This window comes from Salarias fasciatus, chromosome 14, assembly GCF_902148845.1.
Source record: "Salarias fasciatus chromosome 14, fSalaFa1.1, whole genome shotgun sequence".
In the NCBI taxonomy this organism is placed as follows: Eukaryota; Metazoa; Chordata; class Actinopteri; order Blenniiformes; family Blenniidae; genus Salarias; species Salarias fasciatus.
Window position 1 is genome coordinate 31650498 of NC_043758.1, and position 20838 is coordinate 31671335.

The window sequence follows — 20838 nt, forward strand, 5'->3', positions numbered from 1 at the left end:
GCAATTCTTCTCAGGAAAAATTGTCATATATGAAACATTGTACATGTAGCATGATAGACAAGAGAGTCCTGTAATTTGTAAAGGGTTTGTGATAAGCCGATGTCGTCCAGGGCAGTACACACACACACACACATATATATTATATATTTTAAGGTGCATTAAGGAGTTTGTACGTTTCATGAGAAACAACGACCCCTGCAGGCCTTGGACGTAACTGCAGCTTAGTGAAACACTCGTGCCTGTGGCTTGTGTCCATGTACGTGCACGGAAGAGGGGAACTTCTTCCTCGCTCTTTTAGTAGCGCTCGAGTAAAATTTAATACCCCTTTCCCACTGGCCAAAAAACCCGTTTAAACCCGCTAAGTCGTGGCAGTGGGAAAAGGTTTGACCCGGGATTTCGACCCGGGTCGTTCACCCTGCAATCGACCCGGTAAATTCCCGGGTCAGCTTTCTACCGGCTTTTAGTGGGAGGAACATACATGATGACGTCGACGCAGCGTGGCTTAGTTAACGCGCTAGTTGTTGTTTCTGGACACAGAATGAGATTTCCTTCGTCCAGACGACCCAGAAATGACAAGATAGTGAGACCAGAGAGCTTCCCCTGATCCGTGGGGAAGAGGAGATTTGTCTACAGGTAACAGGGACTGTTTTCCGCTGCATTGTTTACTTTCGTTTTTCTCCGTCGCGCTGATGATGTCATCAACGTGGGACACCATCAGTGCGGGAAAACGCAGCGACGCGGGTCGCCAGCAGGAGGTGAGACGCGGGTCAGCAGGCGGTGGGAAAGGCGTCTAAAAAGGCGATAGTTAGCGGGTCGCAGACACGGGTCGACCCGCTAGTTGCAGTGGGAAAGGGGTGTTAGTTTCTTTTGCCTGGTGGAGTTTGTGCTGGAGTTGTGGCAGTGCTAGAAGCCGGTCTTTTCTTACTTTCTGGAAGATCCATCCTCAATACTGCTCACTTGTTGCTCGCTAAGCATCTGGCGGAGTAAATCAGGCCAGCGGGAACGCGCATTACGTCACATCATCTCAAATTCTCCCACCAAAAAAATCTGGCACTGCAACTTTCAAGTGACTATTTAGCGCTGTTAGAGGTACTTGCAATGAATATGTCAGGGCACATTGTACACATTATTGAATATTTGTAACATATTTATGGCGTAAAATAAGTATTTCTAAAGTTGAAAAACTCCTTAATGCGCCTTTAAGTATTTTGGAACCACACACAATCTGAGACAAGAATCTACGCAAATAAACATGAGGTTTATTGATTGCCGATCAGATTTTGTTGCCTGAAAAAATAAATTCAAACTCATAGCTTGGTTTTTCATTAATAATTTCTAGAAATTAAGTCTTCTCTGTTTCAAACATGAGTTGGTTTTTTTAGCCACTTGTGAACACTGACTATTCTGTTCTCTGGTTGAAATCACTGATGACTGATTAGAACACAGCTACCAAGTGGTCTAAGGGGTGAGGACGTTTTCTTTCTTTGATAGAAGCAACTGGTTTTCTATGTTTTAGTGAAAAATGTGCTGCTGTTGTTGGGTTAAATAAAGGCTTAGATAAAAACCTCAACCGCGGTCACTTTACCAGAAAGGAAGTCAGGTTTTTATTCCTATTATCCATCATAATATAAACCTTTAAATACGTTCTGATTTAACATTTACACACCGTGGCCCAGCTAATGAAACCTCAAACTTGACATTTTCCTGTCGTATCAGGCAATAAATACAGAGAACTTGACCTTTACATGAGGTTTTTTTTCACATTTGTGAATACATCGCAGATCAAACGTGGTATTTTCCCGATCAATCCATCTGCTCTGAACGCTAACTGAAGCACCGCCGCCGAGGTCCATTACCGGCAGTCCCCTGATGCTAATTAGCGCTCATCTATTCAAGCACTGCGGCAGCGAGGAGTTCCTCATGATGATGGATCCTCCCACTGCGAGGAGACACGGCTCAGGACTACACACCTCCACAGAATGTGTGCAGATTTATGGTCCGGGGAGACACGGAGTGTTTATCCAGGTCGGGGCTTCGAGTCGGGGGTACGCAGATGCTCTGAACGGGTCGTGTATCACACTCAGCGTAGACAAGGCGGGACGGGCCGGGGCCATAAATCACGCAGATATTCATTACCGGGCGGCCACATGGCGTTGACACAGAAGCTACCGTGCTTCGTTTTGCAATTACAGGATTGGAGGGTAATTGGTGTTGAGTCAATAAACGGGGTAACGACAGATGGCGTTTATTATCAACTTTAAACCGCCAACCAAAAAAAAATCTTCCAGAAGGAGCAAACAAGGCTTATCTGCAGCTCATCCCAAGACTGGCTCAATGGAAAAAGTGTCCGCTTCTGTTCCTGGAAGCAGCAGATCCCATCCTGACGCCGTGGGTTTCCCCACCTTATCTGCAGGCGAGCCCCTCTGCAGCACAGGGTGGGACGGTAATGAGACCAGAGAGATGCCGAACCCTAACCACACAAAGATATTAACCACGCCTAAAACCACCAAGCTCTTTTTTAGACTTCAAGGAAAAGACGCTTGAGACGAGTCTGTTTATCAGCATATTGCTCAAAACGTTTGCGGCTTTATCTTCTAGTCTGGTGTACAACGTCTTACAATCCAAATTTTAGGGAGCTTTATTTGCAGATAAATCATCTGATACCCCGTCACGTCGTCGTCGGTGGCCTAGAAGACTCTGCTTTCTCGAGACGTCCACCGACGCTGCTTCTAATAAGACGAGCTGACAGGTAAGACGAAGCCACGGCTGGCGGAGGCCGGGATCAGCTTTCCCTTCAGCAGGGAGGGTGGTCTCTGACATTTAGGAAGCCCCCCGTTCCACCGAAGAACAGGAACAATCCAATCAGCTTCAGGTTCTGACTGTGGTAGAACATCTCAGAACACCAGTGAATAATGAAGATCTGGACCAAGAGGGCCAAAGTGAAGGGACGGAATGAATGTCAGGAGACAGACCGACTTCTGGTTTGTCACCATTAGACGAAGTGTAAGTTATAAAGTCTTTAAGTTCATTGTTCTTACTTTTGAAGTAGTTTAGCCAATTCCAGTATTTGTTTCAAAGTTGTTTTTACAGTTTCATCAATTTCAGCATTTCTTTTTTGTTATTTTTGCTTTTTTTCCCCCCACAGATTAGTGAATTTTAACAAAAAGTTTTGAGTGTTTTTAGAGTAACACCAATATCCACAAAAAATATATGTTTACAACCCTTGTAGGGATCGTCAGAAATCATTAGGAATCAAGACATCATGAAATGTATGTCTACATGAGGATGACAACTTATTTTTAAACCTTTCTGATTGTCTGGAGGACAACAAAGATAGCATTTAAAATAAATCTGATCTAGTTTCCTTTACGATTTCTAGAAGTTTTTTTGGGGTGATTTTCTTTTTGAAGAAAGTCAGAGGCTTTCTTCCATCCATGATTTTTCTTTGAAGCTTTGAAAAATGATATGAATCCTTTCACTCTGCGTCCTTTTAGACCAATCGTGCGCTCAAGGGAGGGTCTGGCTTCAGTGAACTGGATAGAAAAATGGCTACGACAGCAAAGAGAGTCTATCCCTGTGAAGACAGCTCTGTTGTTTCTGTTGACAGGCTCATAAAAACTGCTGCCCTGACACAACAGCACACATCCTGACTCCATTATTTTAGGCATCTATTAAGTCCTTTTAGAGTCCCAGTGAAAAGAAACAATCCTTTGTGTCACTTTAGTGGCTTTTTTCCATTGGGTGATGTGTACAGCTGTTTCACATTGAAGTGAAAGAGTATCTAAAATTAGTCTGACATCGAAGATCCATTACTTTTTACTGTTTGAGAAGACAAAAATCGGGTTTCTAAGTGCTGGTTCCTAAAGTAGCTAAAGGTTAGTACTTACACTAGTCCTTTAAAAATTTAGGCTGGTGTATCCCTGCTGCTAAGAACTGTTCCACAAATGGAAGGAATAATTTGATGGAAAGTCTATAGAATCAATTAATTGTCCAACAAGGAGACATCTCAGAGCAAATGAATCAGGCCAACAAAGTTCAGATATTTAAAGTCTTTGGGTGTTAATGGACTAATTATCAGGAAGAAAGCCAAAGTTATGAACTGTTATATTTGAATACAGCTCAAACTGACCGAAAGCGTTCATAAAAACCTTTTTTCTTGGTCTTTCTTTGAATGCTTGCACTTCTTTAAGATGATTATTTCTGCTCACTTGTTCAGATTGAAATTTGGGAGGACCGGGCCTGTGAAGGTCTGTCACATCATTAATCTGTGGGAATGAAAGCCATTGCTTCAGGCTGATGAGGGATTTAAGACAAACACAGTCACAATCAAAGCCATTATTCTGCCTTTAATCCCTTCATGTTGATCAAGCACCACTTTGACTGAAAATGACAGTTTCACTGGAACTTTAATTAGCTCCCTACGAACTAAAGGAGCCAACTTCATTTTTCCCGTTTTCAAAGACTGATTCCAATCCGTGACGTGTTGACCAAGCTGTAAGGACTCAAACGCAGAAATACAGCACTAAACTACCCATCATTCTGAATTTAGCCAGCAAAAACTCCTGGCAGTTTATTAGAAGGGTTTGGATCACTGCCGTCGCTGCCTGGCTCTGTGCAGGGTAATCTATCACAACGCTGGTTTTGGTTTGCTTGAAAAGGCAGCAGATTCTGCTCCCTCCTCTCCTCATGAGAACTCTCTGACCCGGCAACAAGAACGCCAGGATCCTTCCAAGAACCGACGGCTCCAAAACATCTCCGGATTACTCCTCTCCAAGGGCGAGCTCAGCGAAAAAAAAAGAGCCGAGATGTGATTATTTCACAAAGTATGACACATGGCCACTCTCATAATTACACATGGACAAAGTCAGGAAGGAAAGGACAGCGTTAAAGAGAGGAGAGTGTGTGTGTGTGTGTGTGTGTGTGTGTGTGTGTAATCAGCTAGATTGATTCCCTGAGTGTTGCCAGCGAGAACAATTCCCTCCCAGAGAGCTTCGGGAGTGGCTGGGGTCTAATCACACTGAGTGAGGGATTCTGCAGCATCGGCAGCTTTCTGTCCTCCACAAACGCCCAGGTAACAATCAGTGGAGTGTCGCTCATCACATCACCTCCTCCAGAGTGTCCTCCTCACACGGGAATCCTCAGAGCAGGACATCCGGAGGGAAGACTGTCACTGCCTTTCCCTCATCGTTTTTGCGTTTTCATTTCAGAAACGTTACGAAAACCATGTCCATTTCCACGGAAACCGCAGAAACGCTGAAATCCACACAGTCAGAATGTTTTCAAAAGGTTCCAGCTAGGCAGCTGTTTCCATAAAGCTGCTTTTTCAGTGACTCCGAGCACCGTTGTGGTGTAAACAGACATCCGACACGACAAATGTTTTGCGTTTTCTCTAGAAATTCTCACCATGTAAGCTGGCTCCTAAAAACCAGCAGGAACACTTATGGATTTCTGGTAAATCAACCAGCAGTCTGATCAAGCATTCATCGACCAGGTGAGAGTATTTGAAAACTCGTGCTTGTGTTCTGGGTCTGCAACCTGCAAATCTGGAACCACATGTGGCTCTTTTGCCTCCTTAATAATGAAGTTCTTACAAAACTATATATATAAGCAGTACGAATTCTGATCTGATTATTGTCTGAATTTTCTTTTCTCCAAAGAAATAGCCTGAATCAAAAAAGATTAAAAAAAAGGATAAAATATATGAAACTATGGATGGAAGAGCAAAAGCCACAAAAGGAAAATGGACAAAGTTGGTAGAAATGACTAAATATGAAAAACAATCACAATGTTTGAAAATAGAAAAAAGTAGTGGCTAAAATACTAAGACTGCTTTAACATTTAAACTGACTGAAACAGCTTAAATCACTATAAAAGATGGAAAACAAAACTCAACTCAAAACTCAATTATCTAAAACAGACAAAACTGCTAGAAACTGTAAAACCACTAGAAACGGCTGAAAAGGCTGCAAATGTAATAAAAAGTCTAATTTTCTAAATTACAGGTACAAAATGTCATAACAGACAGCTTCTAAATGTTTAGGAAAACTGTACCCACAACTTTAAGAGCCGTTATCCTGACTGTAAAGGTTAAACATGTTTTTGTGGCGCCAGATGAATTTTATTGCTTGAGAAGTGATAAAAACAGGTTGCAGGGTTTTTAAACTACCGATTGTAAATTGAAGGAATTTAGAGACTGTAAGGAAAAGCTGAAAACCCTAAGGTACCTTTTTGCAGCTGATTAGCTTTTAGAAAATCCTTCTAAACGTGTTTGAGAATCCGTGTGTCAGAAGGTCTTTGAATGTGCTCCTCTTGTTTTAAAGGTCTTTAAAGTCAAGATGCACTTCAGAAAAGGAGGCAATCATACCCTGAAAGAGATGAAATGCCTGCAGAGAACCTTTTATGAGGAGCACTGACCTAATACAAGAGCTGACAGAAGTAATCAGGTGAAACTCGAGCGAGGTTTCCTCCGGAGCGTTCAGCCAATCGGAGCGAATACCACACGCTGCCTCCAGGGTACTGTGGCATTAAGGAGAGAAGTGGTTAGCAGCCACGCTCTCTCCCAAACCCATCGGAAATGTGTCCGAGCGCCAAATATTCCATCTTCTCTCTAATAAATACTCTCTGCGTGCTTCCCCCCCTCCTCTTTCCTATGCGTTGGTGAGACCGCGTTCGGTCTTTCCAGCGTGTCAGCTTAGTCAGAAGGACATTTCCCAGAAGGCTGGATCAGAGGAGCCGGGAGGCGGTCGGAGCAGCGCCGCTTCACATTCTACCGCCATGAGTTCAGCCGGGGAAGGAGCGCGTGGCGGAACGACTGCAACGCGTCTAGAGGATCGCTGGCTCAGCGCTGGAGCAGGGGCAAGATGTTCTAGCCCCGAGAACAGCGGTCGGACAGGAACCGGAGCTCAGCATCTCCTCCAGAGCAGCAGTCTGGCACTAAATCCTGAATGACAACAGGTCACGTGTTGACGTGTCCTTGGGCAAAAGCTCCCGGAGGAGTTCGGCACCTTAGCAGCGTTCGTTGCCCTCGGCGACCGAGTGTGTTTTTGTCACGGACGGTGTAGATTTGGTTAGCTAACGGTTCCAGTACATCAGTCAGCCGCACCGAATCCGTCTGAACAATGTTTAACTTCAGTCACACAGTTCAGCTGATCAGCAGTAGAACCGTATCGCCATCAGTGAAGCTCACATCATTTGGCTAATTTCTTTATTAAGTCATTACTTGGTCTTCAACCATTCTGGGTCACAACATTTACCATAAGTCACACCTGATATAAGATCAATGGTCTTCAGTCTATAGCTGCGGTTCCAGAACCATCAATGTTTAATCCTGTAATGGAGGCTTTTCTGCACAGGAGCAGCATTCTGTTGTCAGACGGGGACATTTTTGACCTCAGCTGACTTACAGACATTGGTTTAGTCACCGACAGTAAGAGAAATTCAATAAATAACATGAAACAAAACGAGGAATCTTAATCCTCACTGACAAACAATCATCTGTGACACGACCGGAACATGATGCAGCTACGTTAAACCATTGTTCCTGTCGGACCACGTCAGGCTTTTTCTACATTTCAAGAGTGTACAGGCTGGTTTAATGAGTCACGACTTCTCCGATGAGAGCTGTTGTCCTCCTAAAAGCGGCAGCGGGGCGCCGATCAGACAATGAAGCGCCACACATAGACGAAGCCCCTGAGAAATTCATTAATGTTCTTCAACCCAGTCAGCCTGAATAGCGCACTCCCCTCACAGACCATCGCAGCTTTTACCAGCCGACCGTCGGGACAGACTCTTCCCTGTTCGCACTCTTGCGCACGCCGAACAAAAGCGTCTCCGCTGAAGCGGCGGCATTGTGGGACGCAGCCGAAGCATCTGGAGGAGCGGCGGACAAAGAGATGCCCACAAATTCGGCTGACTGTTGCTATGGAAAGCCGACGGTTTACAGCCTCGGAAAAAGGCCAAAGGGAGTAAAGCACGCCAGTTAATCAATGACCGCCTCTCGCCATCAAGCACATACCAGAGGAGATACGGAGCAGGTTCGGAGGAGGAGGAGGAGGAGGAATGACCTCCTCACGTTCAGGTCATGTGCCAACGAGACGGGAAGCAGGACTGAAGACGTGACGTGGAAGAAGAAGAAGAGATCACGTGTCTGACGCCAGCCAGATACCGCGATGGAGATCTGGGGAGACGGCGGCTTCAACTCGCACGCTCTGGGTTTTATGCAGTTCATTAAGAGGACGGGCCACAAGCAAAGAAACTACCAGTCAGATGCACCCTGGGTAGAAATGTTCATTAAAAAGAAATAAATATAAAAAGCTGAAATTTACACATTCTCATGTGGTCAGAAAGGAATCTGGAATATTTATTTCAAAAACAGGAATTTACATGGTCCCATTAACAGTGACCACATCAAAGCTGAGCCGCAGTGATTGGAGTTAAGCAGGGAAGATCAGGGCGCCATTCACCCCGAGCTTTCATCCCTCACCATTCAGCTTGGCTTTTTATTGACTAGGTCTTTTTTAAAATCTATTTTTAAAGTTTTTATTAAACTCTTCAGAGATTTTATTCATTTGTTTAATAGCTTTGGAACCTTGAAACATTCAAGATAATAAGAATGTGGAGAGGAATTATTCTGCAACTCCAACCTAACCAAACCACCAAGAAATGTCTGAACATGTCGAAATAAAACTTATTTGAGTCATCAGTTCAATCCTGCACTTCTTATTCACAGCCATGAAAACAAAAGGCAACTAAAAAAAGAAGCCATAAAATCCACCACGAAGCTAAACCTCTTCATGTCTAATTCTGATGAGAAAGTTTTGCTTTTTTACTTGAAAACGTGATTTTGTAAACAGGATCTTAAACAACGGATGAATGAGGAAGCAACGACTTTATGTAAACGATTGTTTTCCCGGTTGGTTGTCCGTGCAGCAGGTTTCCACATTGTGTTTGCAGCTGCGGTTCTCCTGATGTTGAGCTGTGAAATTATGGTGGCGGTCCTTTAAAAAGACCGAGACTCCGACGCAGCAGCTGCTCTTCTGACGGACGCTCATCGCCACAGATGTTCCCCACCTAAACAGCCCCCTCACGTCCACGTCTCACTCTCCTCCTCTTCCTCCTTTGTGTCAGACCCCCCCCCCCCTGCTACATGCCCCCAGCGGCAGATGGCTTCAGAAGGGACGATCCATCAGAACCAGCTTTACGGCGGCTGGAAAGAGCCTTCTTCCTGAAGACGTGACACTAAATGAAGCAGCTTCCTCCAACAGGCGACGACTCAACATGTTGCATTCCCCTAATCCTCAATTTGTGGAAATTTTCCCACCAGATACCATCATGCCTTCCTCGTATTTGCGCTATAATGCACTAATACTCAGTATCAGCAGGTAGCTAAAGGTTAGTCCTCATCCCCAAATCCCTGGAACTTCCATGTTGTTCTGTGTGGATTTCTATGGTTTCCTATGGATAAATCGATTCAAGCAGTCACACAGTGTCTACATGTCTAAAAACTCAATACTCCCTATAAAACGCACTTTAAGAACATTCTTTGTTCTTCCAAAAGACAAACTAAAAACCAGTGGTGGGCCGTCAGGGCCTGCAAAGCCTTCTCTGCTGGCCTAAAAATTATCTGAATTACAGACTGATGTAAATTATATTTTGTCCATAAATAATTAATAAATGATTCCAAACGGTATGTTCCAGTTCCTTTCATAGTTTTCCCGTGGTTGCGCTGCTTCCAGACATGTTTTTTTCATATTAAATCATTTAACCAATCAGATTTCAGGCATTATTTGTTGCTAGGGTCAAAGAAATCTGCCCGAGGCCTTCGCTATCCGTTCCCGATGGCGCAGTGAAGTAAAGTGAAGCGTCAAACAGACAGTTGCTTTAACCAATCAGACAGTTGCTTCAACCAATCAGATTTCGAGTTGGCGACTCAGCGCCTTCTAGCTTCTAGCAACAGCGTATCCAGGCCCTCTGATTTACATTCACCAAGAGATACAGTAGGGGGCGGTATGCACCTAAGTTGTTGGTCGCCTACCGCAATTATTCCAAAGAAGAAGAAGAAGAAGACCTGAAGAGAAATAAAACTTCGCCAGAAATACCACGGGGCAAGCTGGACTTTAAGCCCTGGCTTTATGGAACTGAAACGCACGGATAATCTATATGACAGAGCAGTTGAACTCTTTTTGAGGAAGGAAAGGAGGATGTATTTTGTTTTCAAATAATCGGGATTTTGGTGAGTAAAATGTTCCTCTTTTCCTAAATAATATTGCTGTTTTATTAAGTTGTTGATGCTCATTGTATGTGCACAGATGTAGTAGGAGAATAGTGCACTTCAGCAAAGGCATTTATTCTGGCTGCACAAGTATCTATCTGCTGTGCAACAACTCTTTATGTGCATATCTGCATAATAAGATTTTTTTTTGTAGACAAAATAGTTATTGAGAGGTGGATTGGTTCAGGCGGATCTGTTCTGAAGGCCTTAGTGTGAAATGCACGGTCCGCCACTGCTAAAAACCATGCATTAGTTCCATTATTCGCTGAAAAACTACAATCCACTGCAAAGAATGCTGAAAGTCTACTTGAAAAAAAAGTTGGTCATATCTATATTTGGTACTTTTTAGCATAATTCTACTTTATATTTACACTTTTGGCTCAATCTGAAAACACTGAATTCTCTTAAAAACGTTTTTGGTTAAAAATGTCACAATTTCACTCTGCGCTGAATCAAAGGTGATGGTCGCTTCAATTCAGTAATGACTTCAATTCATAAGGATGACAATCCTCTTCATAAACCACATCTAGCCAACAAAGGACTGAGAAGTTGTTCTAGTCTCATTTTCATGCAGGGATAAAGGTGTGCTGAGGAAATAAACAGATTCCAGTATTTACCTTCTTGGAAATCTGTTGAAAATATTGTTCTGGTGTTGATTTCATTGTATTATCACTTTCTGTTGTCACAGTCATACCAAACTCCACAGTTTAGGTATGAGAATATCAGTCCAAAGAAGAAAAAGTTGTTTTTTTTCCTCTGAAAATATCAAATACGTTGAACATTCCTTGGATTTCATACAGAAGTAGGAATCTTATTGGGAGTTGTCGTCTAGCCTCAAAACGTGGGATGACATGTGATTCCTCTGGAAGTTCACATCAGGTTGTGAGTATTTGGAAAAAGCAAACAGGCACCACTTCTCCTCAGCGCTACAGCTTCACACGGTGTACTGACAGCCGACAGGAGAGAATCGCAGTCATTCCTGGTTATTGATGCTGGTCCTGCGATGTGAACACAACCTTTGTCCGCTGCGGGTCTGTGGTGTATTTGCAGATCTCGGCCGGCGTCTCGTCGTGACGCTGGGCCTTGACCCGGGCGCAGTCAGAGGATGTGCGGTCAAAAGACTGTGTCAACAGCAACGCACACATATTCAGACACACACGCTGACCCAGCGTACGAGCTCCAGCTGCTGCCAGGGTCTCTTCCTCCCCGGATGACCCCGGTGTCCCCTCGCACATGCCTGACCGGTGTTCGGGGCCCTCTGGGACCCCACATCACTCCCACTGCAGAAGAAAGGGAAGGCGGGGGTCTCCTGGGACTCATCACACATGCTTTCTTTTCAGATGGGGTCAATGCAATATGTCACAGATGATTTTCTGGACTCTAACACGGCTGCAACCTGTGGATCCACACAGGCCCGATCACATGAAATACAGGCGCTTTTCTATTCCGGTGAGCGGCTCTGCTTAGGTCACATTGGCATCCAGGAATAGCAGTGTAACAGTAGACAGACACAGTGTGGTCTGGTCATGGATGAGGTGGAGGGGGAGTCTGCAGATCTGGCAGACTTGTATATGTTTGTAGTCTATAAACAGAACTCACATGGTGGCAGAGGGACGCTGAGACTCAGAGCAGGTGCTCCTGTTGCGTGTGTCGTCCAGAGCACCAGACCCCATTCAACAAGTCAGCCAATTTACACTTTACTCAGCGTAAAACCAGTTATATAAAGGTTAAAGTACACTTTTAACTCTGCAATCGTGTCGCAAATGTGTTTGAAAGAATTCGGCTTTGGCAGTCATTCAAAGGGATTATTCTGGTTTCAAAAAAACTTAACATGTTGAAGTTTGCTAGCTTACCTAGCAACGGTAAAACAGAGCAAACCTGCTCAGGGCAGAGCCTGATAAAGGGAATTTTTCTCATTGTCCAAGAAATAAATGTTTGCAAAATGAAAACCGTATTGAATATATTTAGGTAGGAAAGCATACCAAACTGTAAAATATCCTGTATTATGCAATGGGTAACAACAACAGCATGAAACGTCACAATTTGCAGTTTTTTAAATGGAGTTTGGTGACGGAGTAAAGTTGAACTTACAAAGCTCAAAATAAGCAAAAAAGACTTATTCATCTTTAAAAAACTGACAGGTAGGCAGATTATATAGGTGATACTGACAAAGCACCGTGGTGAAGTTAAGAAAATTAGTCGGTAAAGTTAATGACACCGTACAGCGGGTTGGGTAACAACTACCCAGCCGCGTTCAGCGACTTCAGAAGCGGCTTGAAAAGCCCCGGAGAGCCGCGGCGCAGACACTTACTTTAACCCCTGAGAGAGAGACTCCTGCGCGGCTCCGCTCCGATCATCGCCTCCCTTCGTTCCACCGACCAAACCACGTGTTTTAGTCCGATTATTGAGAAACGAGGAGAAGAAGAGCGGAGTCAGGCGGCTTTCTGGCTGTCTCCCTGCGGACCGGGACGCGCTTTTGTTGGGATAATCCAGAGAGAGTCAGCAGGCTGGGGGTCTGATCGGGGCTGATCCGGGCTCTGATCGGGGCTCCGGGGTGGGAGCGGCTGTCTGTGCACGCGTGGTGAAGTGCGGGCTCATCCGCTGTCGGAGCGCTGCACGCCGGCTCATTCAAACCAGTGCGGGAGTTTCTCCAGGCTCATTGTGATCGCAGCCTATTGTCTCCTCCTGCAGCGAGAAGGATGCACCTCCTGCTGCTGCACCTCCTCCTCCTCCTGATGCTGCTGCTGCTGCTGCACCTCCCCCTACAGTCAAGGAGCTGCTCCTCCTGCTCCTGCTCCTCCTGCACTAAGTAAGAAACAGCTGTCTCAGAGTCATCTCTCAGCCCTGGAGAGATCAGACTGTGAGGGAGTAGGAGGAGGAGGAATCCTGAGTCAGGAGGTGGGAGAGGCCTGAGACAAGACAGAGTAGAGTTCTGCCACCTTTAGGACTGACAACTACTTTCCCCTCCTCTCTCTGTTTCCCTGGAGCCAGAAAAGATGTTTATCCTTCAAGATGAAGACAACACAGCTCACAAACTCTAGTTTAAGAGGTTGTATAAAGCCTCTATGTCCCTGTGGTTCTGCTAAATATAGCAAAATTATACATTCTTCAGTTATATTTAACAAGGCTGTAAGTTCAGTTGCAATGCAAGAACTATAAACTTCATATGTAGTAGAAATACACACGTCCCTGGAGTTTTGTTATAATTCTGTACCCCTCTGGTCCAGAGAAGTAGATTCAACAGAATTTGTGCAAGTTTTAGGGGATTTTCTTTTAGATTTCACACAGTGAAAAAGAGCTTTCAGGGTTTTTCTTCTATCTGCAAAAATGCTTTATTTAACATTATTTATTCCATACACAGTAATTAAGCTTTTCACTAGACTTCGTTTAAAAATCCAACTGTAATCAAGGCCCTGATTACACGAAAACGTTTCAAGTGAAAACGCACCATTTTTACATTGCAACAACTTGAAAATGATTTCCATTTATGAAACATGGCAAAACACCGAAAACAATGTGCCGTAATTGGGCCACTTGTAGGAGCTGTTGTTTGTTTCCATAATGAATTAGGATAATAACTTAATAATATATTAATTACAAGAAAATGAATCAAGTTTATTGATAAGGAACATCTGGCAAATTCCACCTGGTTTATTTAAGTCGGTGACTCATATTTATAGGTTGAAGAAGCTGGACTGAATTCAACAGACAACACAAAAAAGACTTTCTGCTCAAATATGGAAAGTTCAACATGAGCAAATAATTCCAGTAACTAATAAGAATTAAGTTCAGTTTATATTTCAAAAACAACCTGCTTCAGTAATGATTCACTGACCTTTTAGGCTGATTGCGTAAAATGACTCAGCTGATTTGTTGTTCTCATTGACGAATTGATTATGCTGCCATATTCCGATTTTTAATTATCTAAGAGGAGTTACTCCTAAGAGGGAAAGCACACATGGAGGAGTGACGATCATATCTCCACCTTGATCACTGTATAAAGGAGCAAAGGTGAAGTCCGCGCTCGTTGTTGGCAGTAAAAAACTCAAATTAAAGGAAGCAGCTGACCCAGAGCGAGCTTTGAAGCTGCAGTAAATATTAGTCTGGCTTTATTATTGCTTCAGGTATTCTTTGCTTTACGATGTCTGTGTGACCCAAAGAACTGAAAGCAGCTGTGTTTGGAGGAAAGTCACAAAGCAGCACAGGGATGTGAAAAATACTCAGATAAAACTGAGCAAATCATAGTGTTATGAATAAAAATGCCTAGAATTTGTTATATTGACAATATATTTGTCAGTTTTTAACATTTATTCAGTTATTTATAGATATTTATAGAAAGTAAACCTAAATTTACCTGTGAATCATAACACAGATGAAATATTTTATTGAGTCCAGGCAACTAAAAAAAGTATGGCTTGAATATTAAAATATACTACTTGCAGTTACCACCTGTGACCACTAGATGTCTCAGTGTGACAACAGAAAGCTGCTACAGCACCACAAAAAAATCCTCCATGACTGCTGGATTTGACTGACAGAGCAAGAAAAATGTCAGAACAAAGAAAAACAACAGTGTCCACAGCAGAACTGAAATAAGAGTTCAGAGTGAGAGAAACTAATGAGGGACTGAAGAAAAGGCAGAGAAACTGTCACCGCCATGAAGAAAGCAAGAAAGGCTAATCCTGGGTTAAAATCTGAGGGACAAATTCACAGAAGGCTCTAGAGCAGCAGCTGAGCAATCTGGATTATCAGAGGAGCGGTTATGGATCATAAATGCAGCAGAAATATGCTTTGTTCATCTTTCTGAAACTTTTTTTTTACTTTCACACTCACAGGTGTGACTTATCGTCCAGGGAACCTGGTAATCCTTTGTGCTGTTGATTTTCCAGTGACTGAAGCCTCCTCTGAATCAGGCCTCCATCGGCGTCTCTTCTCTCCTGACCTCTGCTGGATTTCCGCCCTCCAGCTCTTATTGTGTAATTCTCAGAGGACTGAGCGCCTCCTCATTCTGTGACCATACTTCTTGCTTCCTGGTTTTATTCGCACCGAGCCGCTCCTGGCAGGGTGGAGTCATGACTCGCTCCGATGCGCCCCGCAGGCCCCCTCTACTCTGGACGGGGGTGTTCCAGCGCCGTGTGATGGATTACTCCCAGTGTAACTGGAGGGAGTGGTCACGTCTGATCCACTTCCTGCGATAAAATTAGATTTGTATCGGCAACTTTTGAACATCCCAAACTATTTCCTCCACGATTTAAACCCCGCTCCACCCTCACGCTCATTCTTCAACCTGAAACCCTCTGCGGGGCTGAAGCAGAGCCAGTAAAAATAGCTCCCGCTCAGGTTACTCGCCATGCCGAGTCCAGGTCCGAATACCAGCCGACAGGAGGGACACAACACACACGTGTTCCTCAACACACACACACACACACACACACACACACACACACACTCTGTCATGTCCGGCTCTGGTGGCTTCACGTGGGTGTTTTGAGGAATCAGGGAGTGTTTCTGATCGGTTACTTTGAGTTCATCCTTTCAGACACTTTTCCCATTAAATCTTTATGTTGTGGATTCTCTGAAATGAAGGGAAAAGTTGATAAAGTACACAAGGCCATAATCTGAGAGCATTCCTATCAAGTTGTATTAAAATTATAAGATATCCAATAATATCATTAATATATAATATGGACAAAGTGAATGAAAATCACTGTTAGCATTAGCATTCCCACCAGGCTACTGGAGGCCAGACTCAGACATGATCTGCAGTTTCTGCTGAATAAGCCAAAGTCCAGTCATCTCTCAGCCTGCAGTGTGTGATTACTCAGATCACTTCCTCTGAGTAACGCTGACTGTAACTCCGTCTCATAACGCAATGTGTGTGTGTGTGTGTGTATAATGTAGCGTGTGTTTCCTCTGGTGTAAACTCCTCAGGCTCGGTGACTCAAGACAAACAGCGTTGCTGATTCTTCCTTGAATCTGACTGGAAAGAAAATTGTAAGACTGAAGTGGCAAAATCAAGAAGTGTGTATCATGAAGGAGAAGCCCCGCCCACGTTACTTGTTTCTATGGTGATGGAAGTTGCCCCTCCCTCTTTTAAAAGCCGGTTGTGTGTTTGAGTGTCTCTGATGGACAAACGGAAACAGTCGGACTTTCCGAGGTAACAATCCGCCTTTAACAAACCAGACAGTCCACTCAGATCCTCCACGCCCTGCAGCTGATTGAAAATCAATCGACGGCTCCTCCTGGTCTCAGCAGGATCTGAGCGCAGCGGAGCTCATTCGCTCATTACCAGCCTCGATCGATGGTCGTTTAAAGCACACACACACACACACACACACACACACTCTCACTCTGCTTTCACGGATCGATCGTCGTCCCACAGTAACATGCAGCGTCTCCACTTTACACACATCCCAGCCCCGACCTCTGACCCCTGCCGAGAGCGAGTTCCTACCCTGAGACAGGCGGGTGGGCTGTTTGACCTGGAGCCCGTCCACGGCGCACAGGTTCCCGCAGGGGTGCAGGGTGATGACCCCCGAGCGGTTCTCGATGAAGCAGTGCTGCGCCGCCACGCCGGGACCCTGGATGCTGATGTCCATGGGGCCGTGACCCAGGGTGGTGCGACCTGACGGGGGCAGTGGGAGGGGCCAGTCAGTGCCAGTACAGGTTCTACACGTCACCCAGGGGTCAAGAGGTCAGCAGATATTCAGAAAATAAAACCCTCCTGTCCTGTGCGTGTGTGTGTGTGTGTGTGTGTGTGTAGCAGGTTTACCCTCGGGTAGGGGCAGCAGGGTGATCGCAGTGCTCAGTCGGCCACTCCCCAGGCTCACCAGATGGGGGCGCTCTGCCTGGAACTTCAGCCCCTTCCCGGTCTCGATCAGGTCCAGAGGCGTGCTCTGTGAATCAGTGAGGAAGTTTATTTCTGTCTAGTTTACAGAGCTGAAGGTTCAGAGGTTATTTTAATCTTTTTTTTTTTTCTTTGAGAGGATTCTAAATCATTCAAACTCATTTCAGGTCAAACAGCAGCTAAGATTGTAATAAAGTGGTCAATCTTTTTTTTATTCTAATCTTAATAACATTTTAAATCATTAAATTGGCAACAGGCTGTTTGTGTGTGCGTGTGAGTGTGTGTATGATGGGATTGTCTCCATGGTAACAGCACAGTGTGATCTTGCAGCATGAAGCTGAGAAGCCTCGCTGGTTCCTTTCGGTGCAATTTCAACAAAAACTTCTAAAACAACCAGTAGCAGTGAAAATGGCTGAAAATCAGTAAAATAGCCAAAAGCCACAAAAATTTCAAAACAGCGTAATGACTCAAAAAAAAAACAGGAAAAAAGAAAGCTCAAATAAAAATAGCTAAAAACACATCGATTACTAGTGGGTATTTCGTTAGACAGTGATTTCTTCATTAATGACTTAAACCAGAGTTTTTGGTGTTTTCAAAGTAGCAGTTGCTCCAGATTAACTTTATCTGATGGAAAATGGTAAAACAAAAAACATAAAAAAAAAAAAAATGTCACCATTGGCCGTAGAATGTGCAAACTTCTGAGCTACAACATTGTGAAATCTGAAAAAAATGAAAGATTAAAAATGGATTTGTTAATCTTTAAAAAAAACAATAAGAAGGAAAGAAAACAATTCTTGCCCTCTCTGATTAACTTCATTTTTCCATCAGGGACCTGACCTTTGACTTCTGAATGGGGCAACATCAGACAGAGTGAGTTGGGAAAGAGCAGGTTTTCTTCACTTTATGCAGGACAAATGTAACTTAGAGCCCCATCGCCGTGGGAAGCTGCTTCAGCCTGCTGGTTGGAGTGAGTGAGTGCACTCAGTTTGTCTTCACTGTAACACTTTAACAGATTAAACAGGAAGTCTCAGTGTGTTCAGTGCCCTGCTGGCTGTCGATGACTGACCGCCCTCGTGTTGGGACTGCAGCTCATGGACGCCTTCACCAGGTGGAGACAGTGCTAACCACTGCACCACCGTGTGGGTCCCGGGGCGAATCCTGACGTGACTGAGATAACACTTTTCTGGATAGAGGAGTGTTTGTGCTGTTCACTCTTTTAAATTAAACATCTGTTGTTCAACAAAGTGAAGATTTACTAACATTTACTACAGTGTCATCTGCATACGCTGAGATTTCCTAAACAGATACTGAGTGGACCTGTATGAATATGAAAGACACTTCTATCACACTGTTGTCAGTTGTACAGAGGCCTCTGGTGACGTGCAATACGCTTTTAAACAAAATGTATATTATATTTTTTTGTTTACATAAACAGAACATTATCTAGTGACCTGCCACTTTACCATTTTTCATCATTTAACTCAAAAACAACAGTATTTTCAGTCAATTGTCAATAAAAAAAAACAGGCAAATCAAACAAATTCAGTACAATCAGGTTCCAATTAGTATGAAGCAATAAAGCACACACCCACACACACACACACACACACACACACACACACACAGAGTTTGGGCTCTCTGTCGTGTCCACATTCACCTTCTGTTCTGAGTTTCAGAGCCAGAAATGTGCCAAAGCAGATCCACAAAGAGCAGGCAGTGTGTTGGTGTGTGCGTGTGTGTGTGTGTGTGTGTGTGTGTGTGTGTGTGTGTGTGTGTGTGTGTGTGTGTGTGTGTGTCTGTGTGTCTGTGTGTGTGTGTGTGTGTGTGTGTGTGTGTGTGTGTGTGTGTGTGTGTGTCTGTACTGATGACATGGGATCGTGTTTTCTATGAAAGCTGCCAAGTGTTAAACAAAAAAATTATAATCAGATGACTCAGTCTGCCCCCCTCTAATAACACACACACACACACACACACACACACACACACACACACATACTGACCTGAAGCACCTGGTGAGTCTGCCGTCCACACTCTTGTGTGTTCCTGTTGAGGTGGTCCATGTCTGCCTGGTCCTGCGACACATGAAGGTCCTGAAAGAGGAACGGACAGCAGAAGCTGAGTGAAGCCAGGACGTCATGGTGACTTTAATTCTCCCGGTGATGAAACTCCTCCGTGTTTGGTCGAAATCTGCTCACGTTTCAACTTTCAGCACACGCCAAAGCCCTCAAAACATCCCGGATCCCTCAAAGATCCCAACGGGTCGTGTCTTTAATGACCAGTTCACAGAATCAGTGGAAATATTATGTTGGATTCCAGCTGTGTTTGCTGGGATTCCCCCTCCGCTCTGCATACGTCAAGGTGTGATTCACACAGCACACGCACACGCGCGCGCACACACACACACACACACACACACACACACACACACACACACACACACACACACACACACACACACACACACACACACACACACACACACACACACTCATCCTGTTGTCCCTCCGTCAGCAGCTTTTTGAAGGTATTTCCAAAGTATTTTAGTCATTTTTATCTGTTTGAGCAACATTCACACAACATGCCTTTTTGTGCAGTTTTCAACCATTTTTACCAGCTTTTGACATTTCTTGCTCATTTTAAAAAGCTTTGTCAGAAAAATTGAGTTTTTCTGACGATTCATGAAATTTTTAAGCCATTCTTTTTGTTGCTTTTAGTTGCTTTAATTTGTTTACATTTTTAACTGTTTTATGTGCTTTTACTCTCTTAATTTAATGGAAGTTTTTTTTTTTATCTTTTTTTTCTTTTAGAACTTTTTTCAAGTTCCCTTCTAAATAGAGTATTTTCTCCACCTCAGCTCAAAACAAATGACTATAGATGACTAAAAAAGCTAGAGTATGTGTGTCTCTGTGAGAACACGTGGGAAAACACTTCTGCTGTAATGAAGTGAGAAACATGCTGCACAGTGAAAAAGATAAAAAAGAAAACAGCAGATTCTAACAGTGTAAGGAACCAGAAGGTCTGCATGGAGACACTGGTGTGCAGCAGTGTGAGATGTTCACTGCCTGCAGGACAACACAGTGCTCGGCACATTCAAACCCACAGAGACTAGATTCAAACTGGTTATAATCAAAAAACTAATCTTTTAAAATTCAAATGGCTAAACTTCTTATTTGCAGAGAAAAGCCTTATTTTTTCCTTTCTTTCTGTCAGTTTTTGTGTTCGTACCTCTCTCCGGTTGTCCAGTAAGCGCAGAGCGTCCATGCTCCTGTCCGGCTGAGCGCTGCACCGTGACTTTCTGACTGACTCTTTACATTTAAAACGTCCTGATCTGAGCCCTTTGTGTGAAGCTCAGGCTCCATTCAGAAGGTCAGACCTGTCGCTGCCTGCTCCACCACAGCCAGAGCTGCATTCCTGCGTGCGTGTGTGTGTCTGTCTGTGTGTGTGTGTGTGTGTGATCAAAAGCCAGGAGGAAGAGGAGGAGGGAAACACAACCGAGTGATGAGTGAAATCATTTGAGGAAAACAAAGCTGCGGACGTGTGGAAAGCAGCTCCCGTCATCTGCAGCAGAATATACAGAAACCGCAGAGTCTTTTATCTTCATCTTCATCTCACACACCACTTTGTTGAGTAAAAAAACCTCATCCTCACCTCCTGAGGGCCAAAATGTGAGCAACTTCCTTTAATTAACAGCAAAATATCAGTGTAGGGTTCCAATTTACAT

The 20838-nt window shown here is 44.0% G+C and overlaps 1 protein-coding gene across 1 annotated transcript; it reads right to left on the minus strand.

The window, feature by feature from the left end:
• Nucleotides 1-13123: 13123 nt before the first annotated feature.
• Nucleotides 13124-20557, minus strand: LOC115400047 (pleckstrin homology-like domain family B member 1). Its single transcript, XM_030107699.1, has 5 exons — nt 20343-20557; nt 19118-19207; nt 17043-17166; nt 16725-16895; nt 13124-13179 (listed from the first exon to the last, which is right to left on the minus strand). The coding sequence occupies exons 1-5, from the start codon at nt 20376-20378 to the stop codon at nt 13124-13126; spliced, it is 477 nt and encodes a 158-aa protein (XP_029963559.1). The 5' UTR covers nt 20379-20557.
• Between the last annotated feature and the right edge of the window lie 281 nt (nt 20558-20838).

Bases quoted from the DNA above. Each gene is read 5' to 3' on its own strand.
- LOC115400047 (XM_030107699.1), bottom strand. From the start codon at position 20,378: ATGGACGCTCTGCGCTTACTGGACAACCGGAGAGAG. The intron at 17,167-19,117 runs GTCAGTATGTGT...ACTGATTCACAG, and splicing joins AGACTCACCAGGTGCTTCAG to AGCACGCCTCTGGACCTGAT. The intron at 13,180-16,724 runs GTAGGAACTCGC...GTCTTGTCTCAG, and splicing joins GCCCACCCGCCTGTCTCAGG to GCCTCTCCCACCTCCTGACT.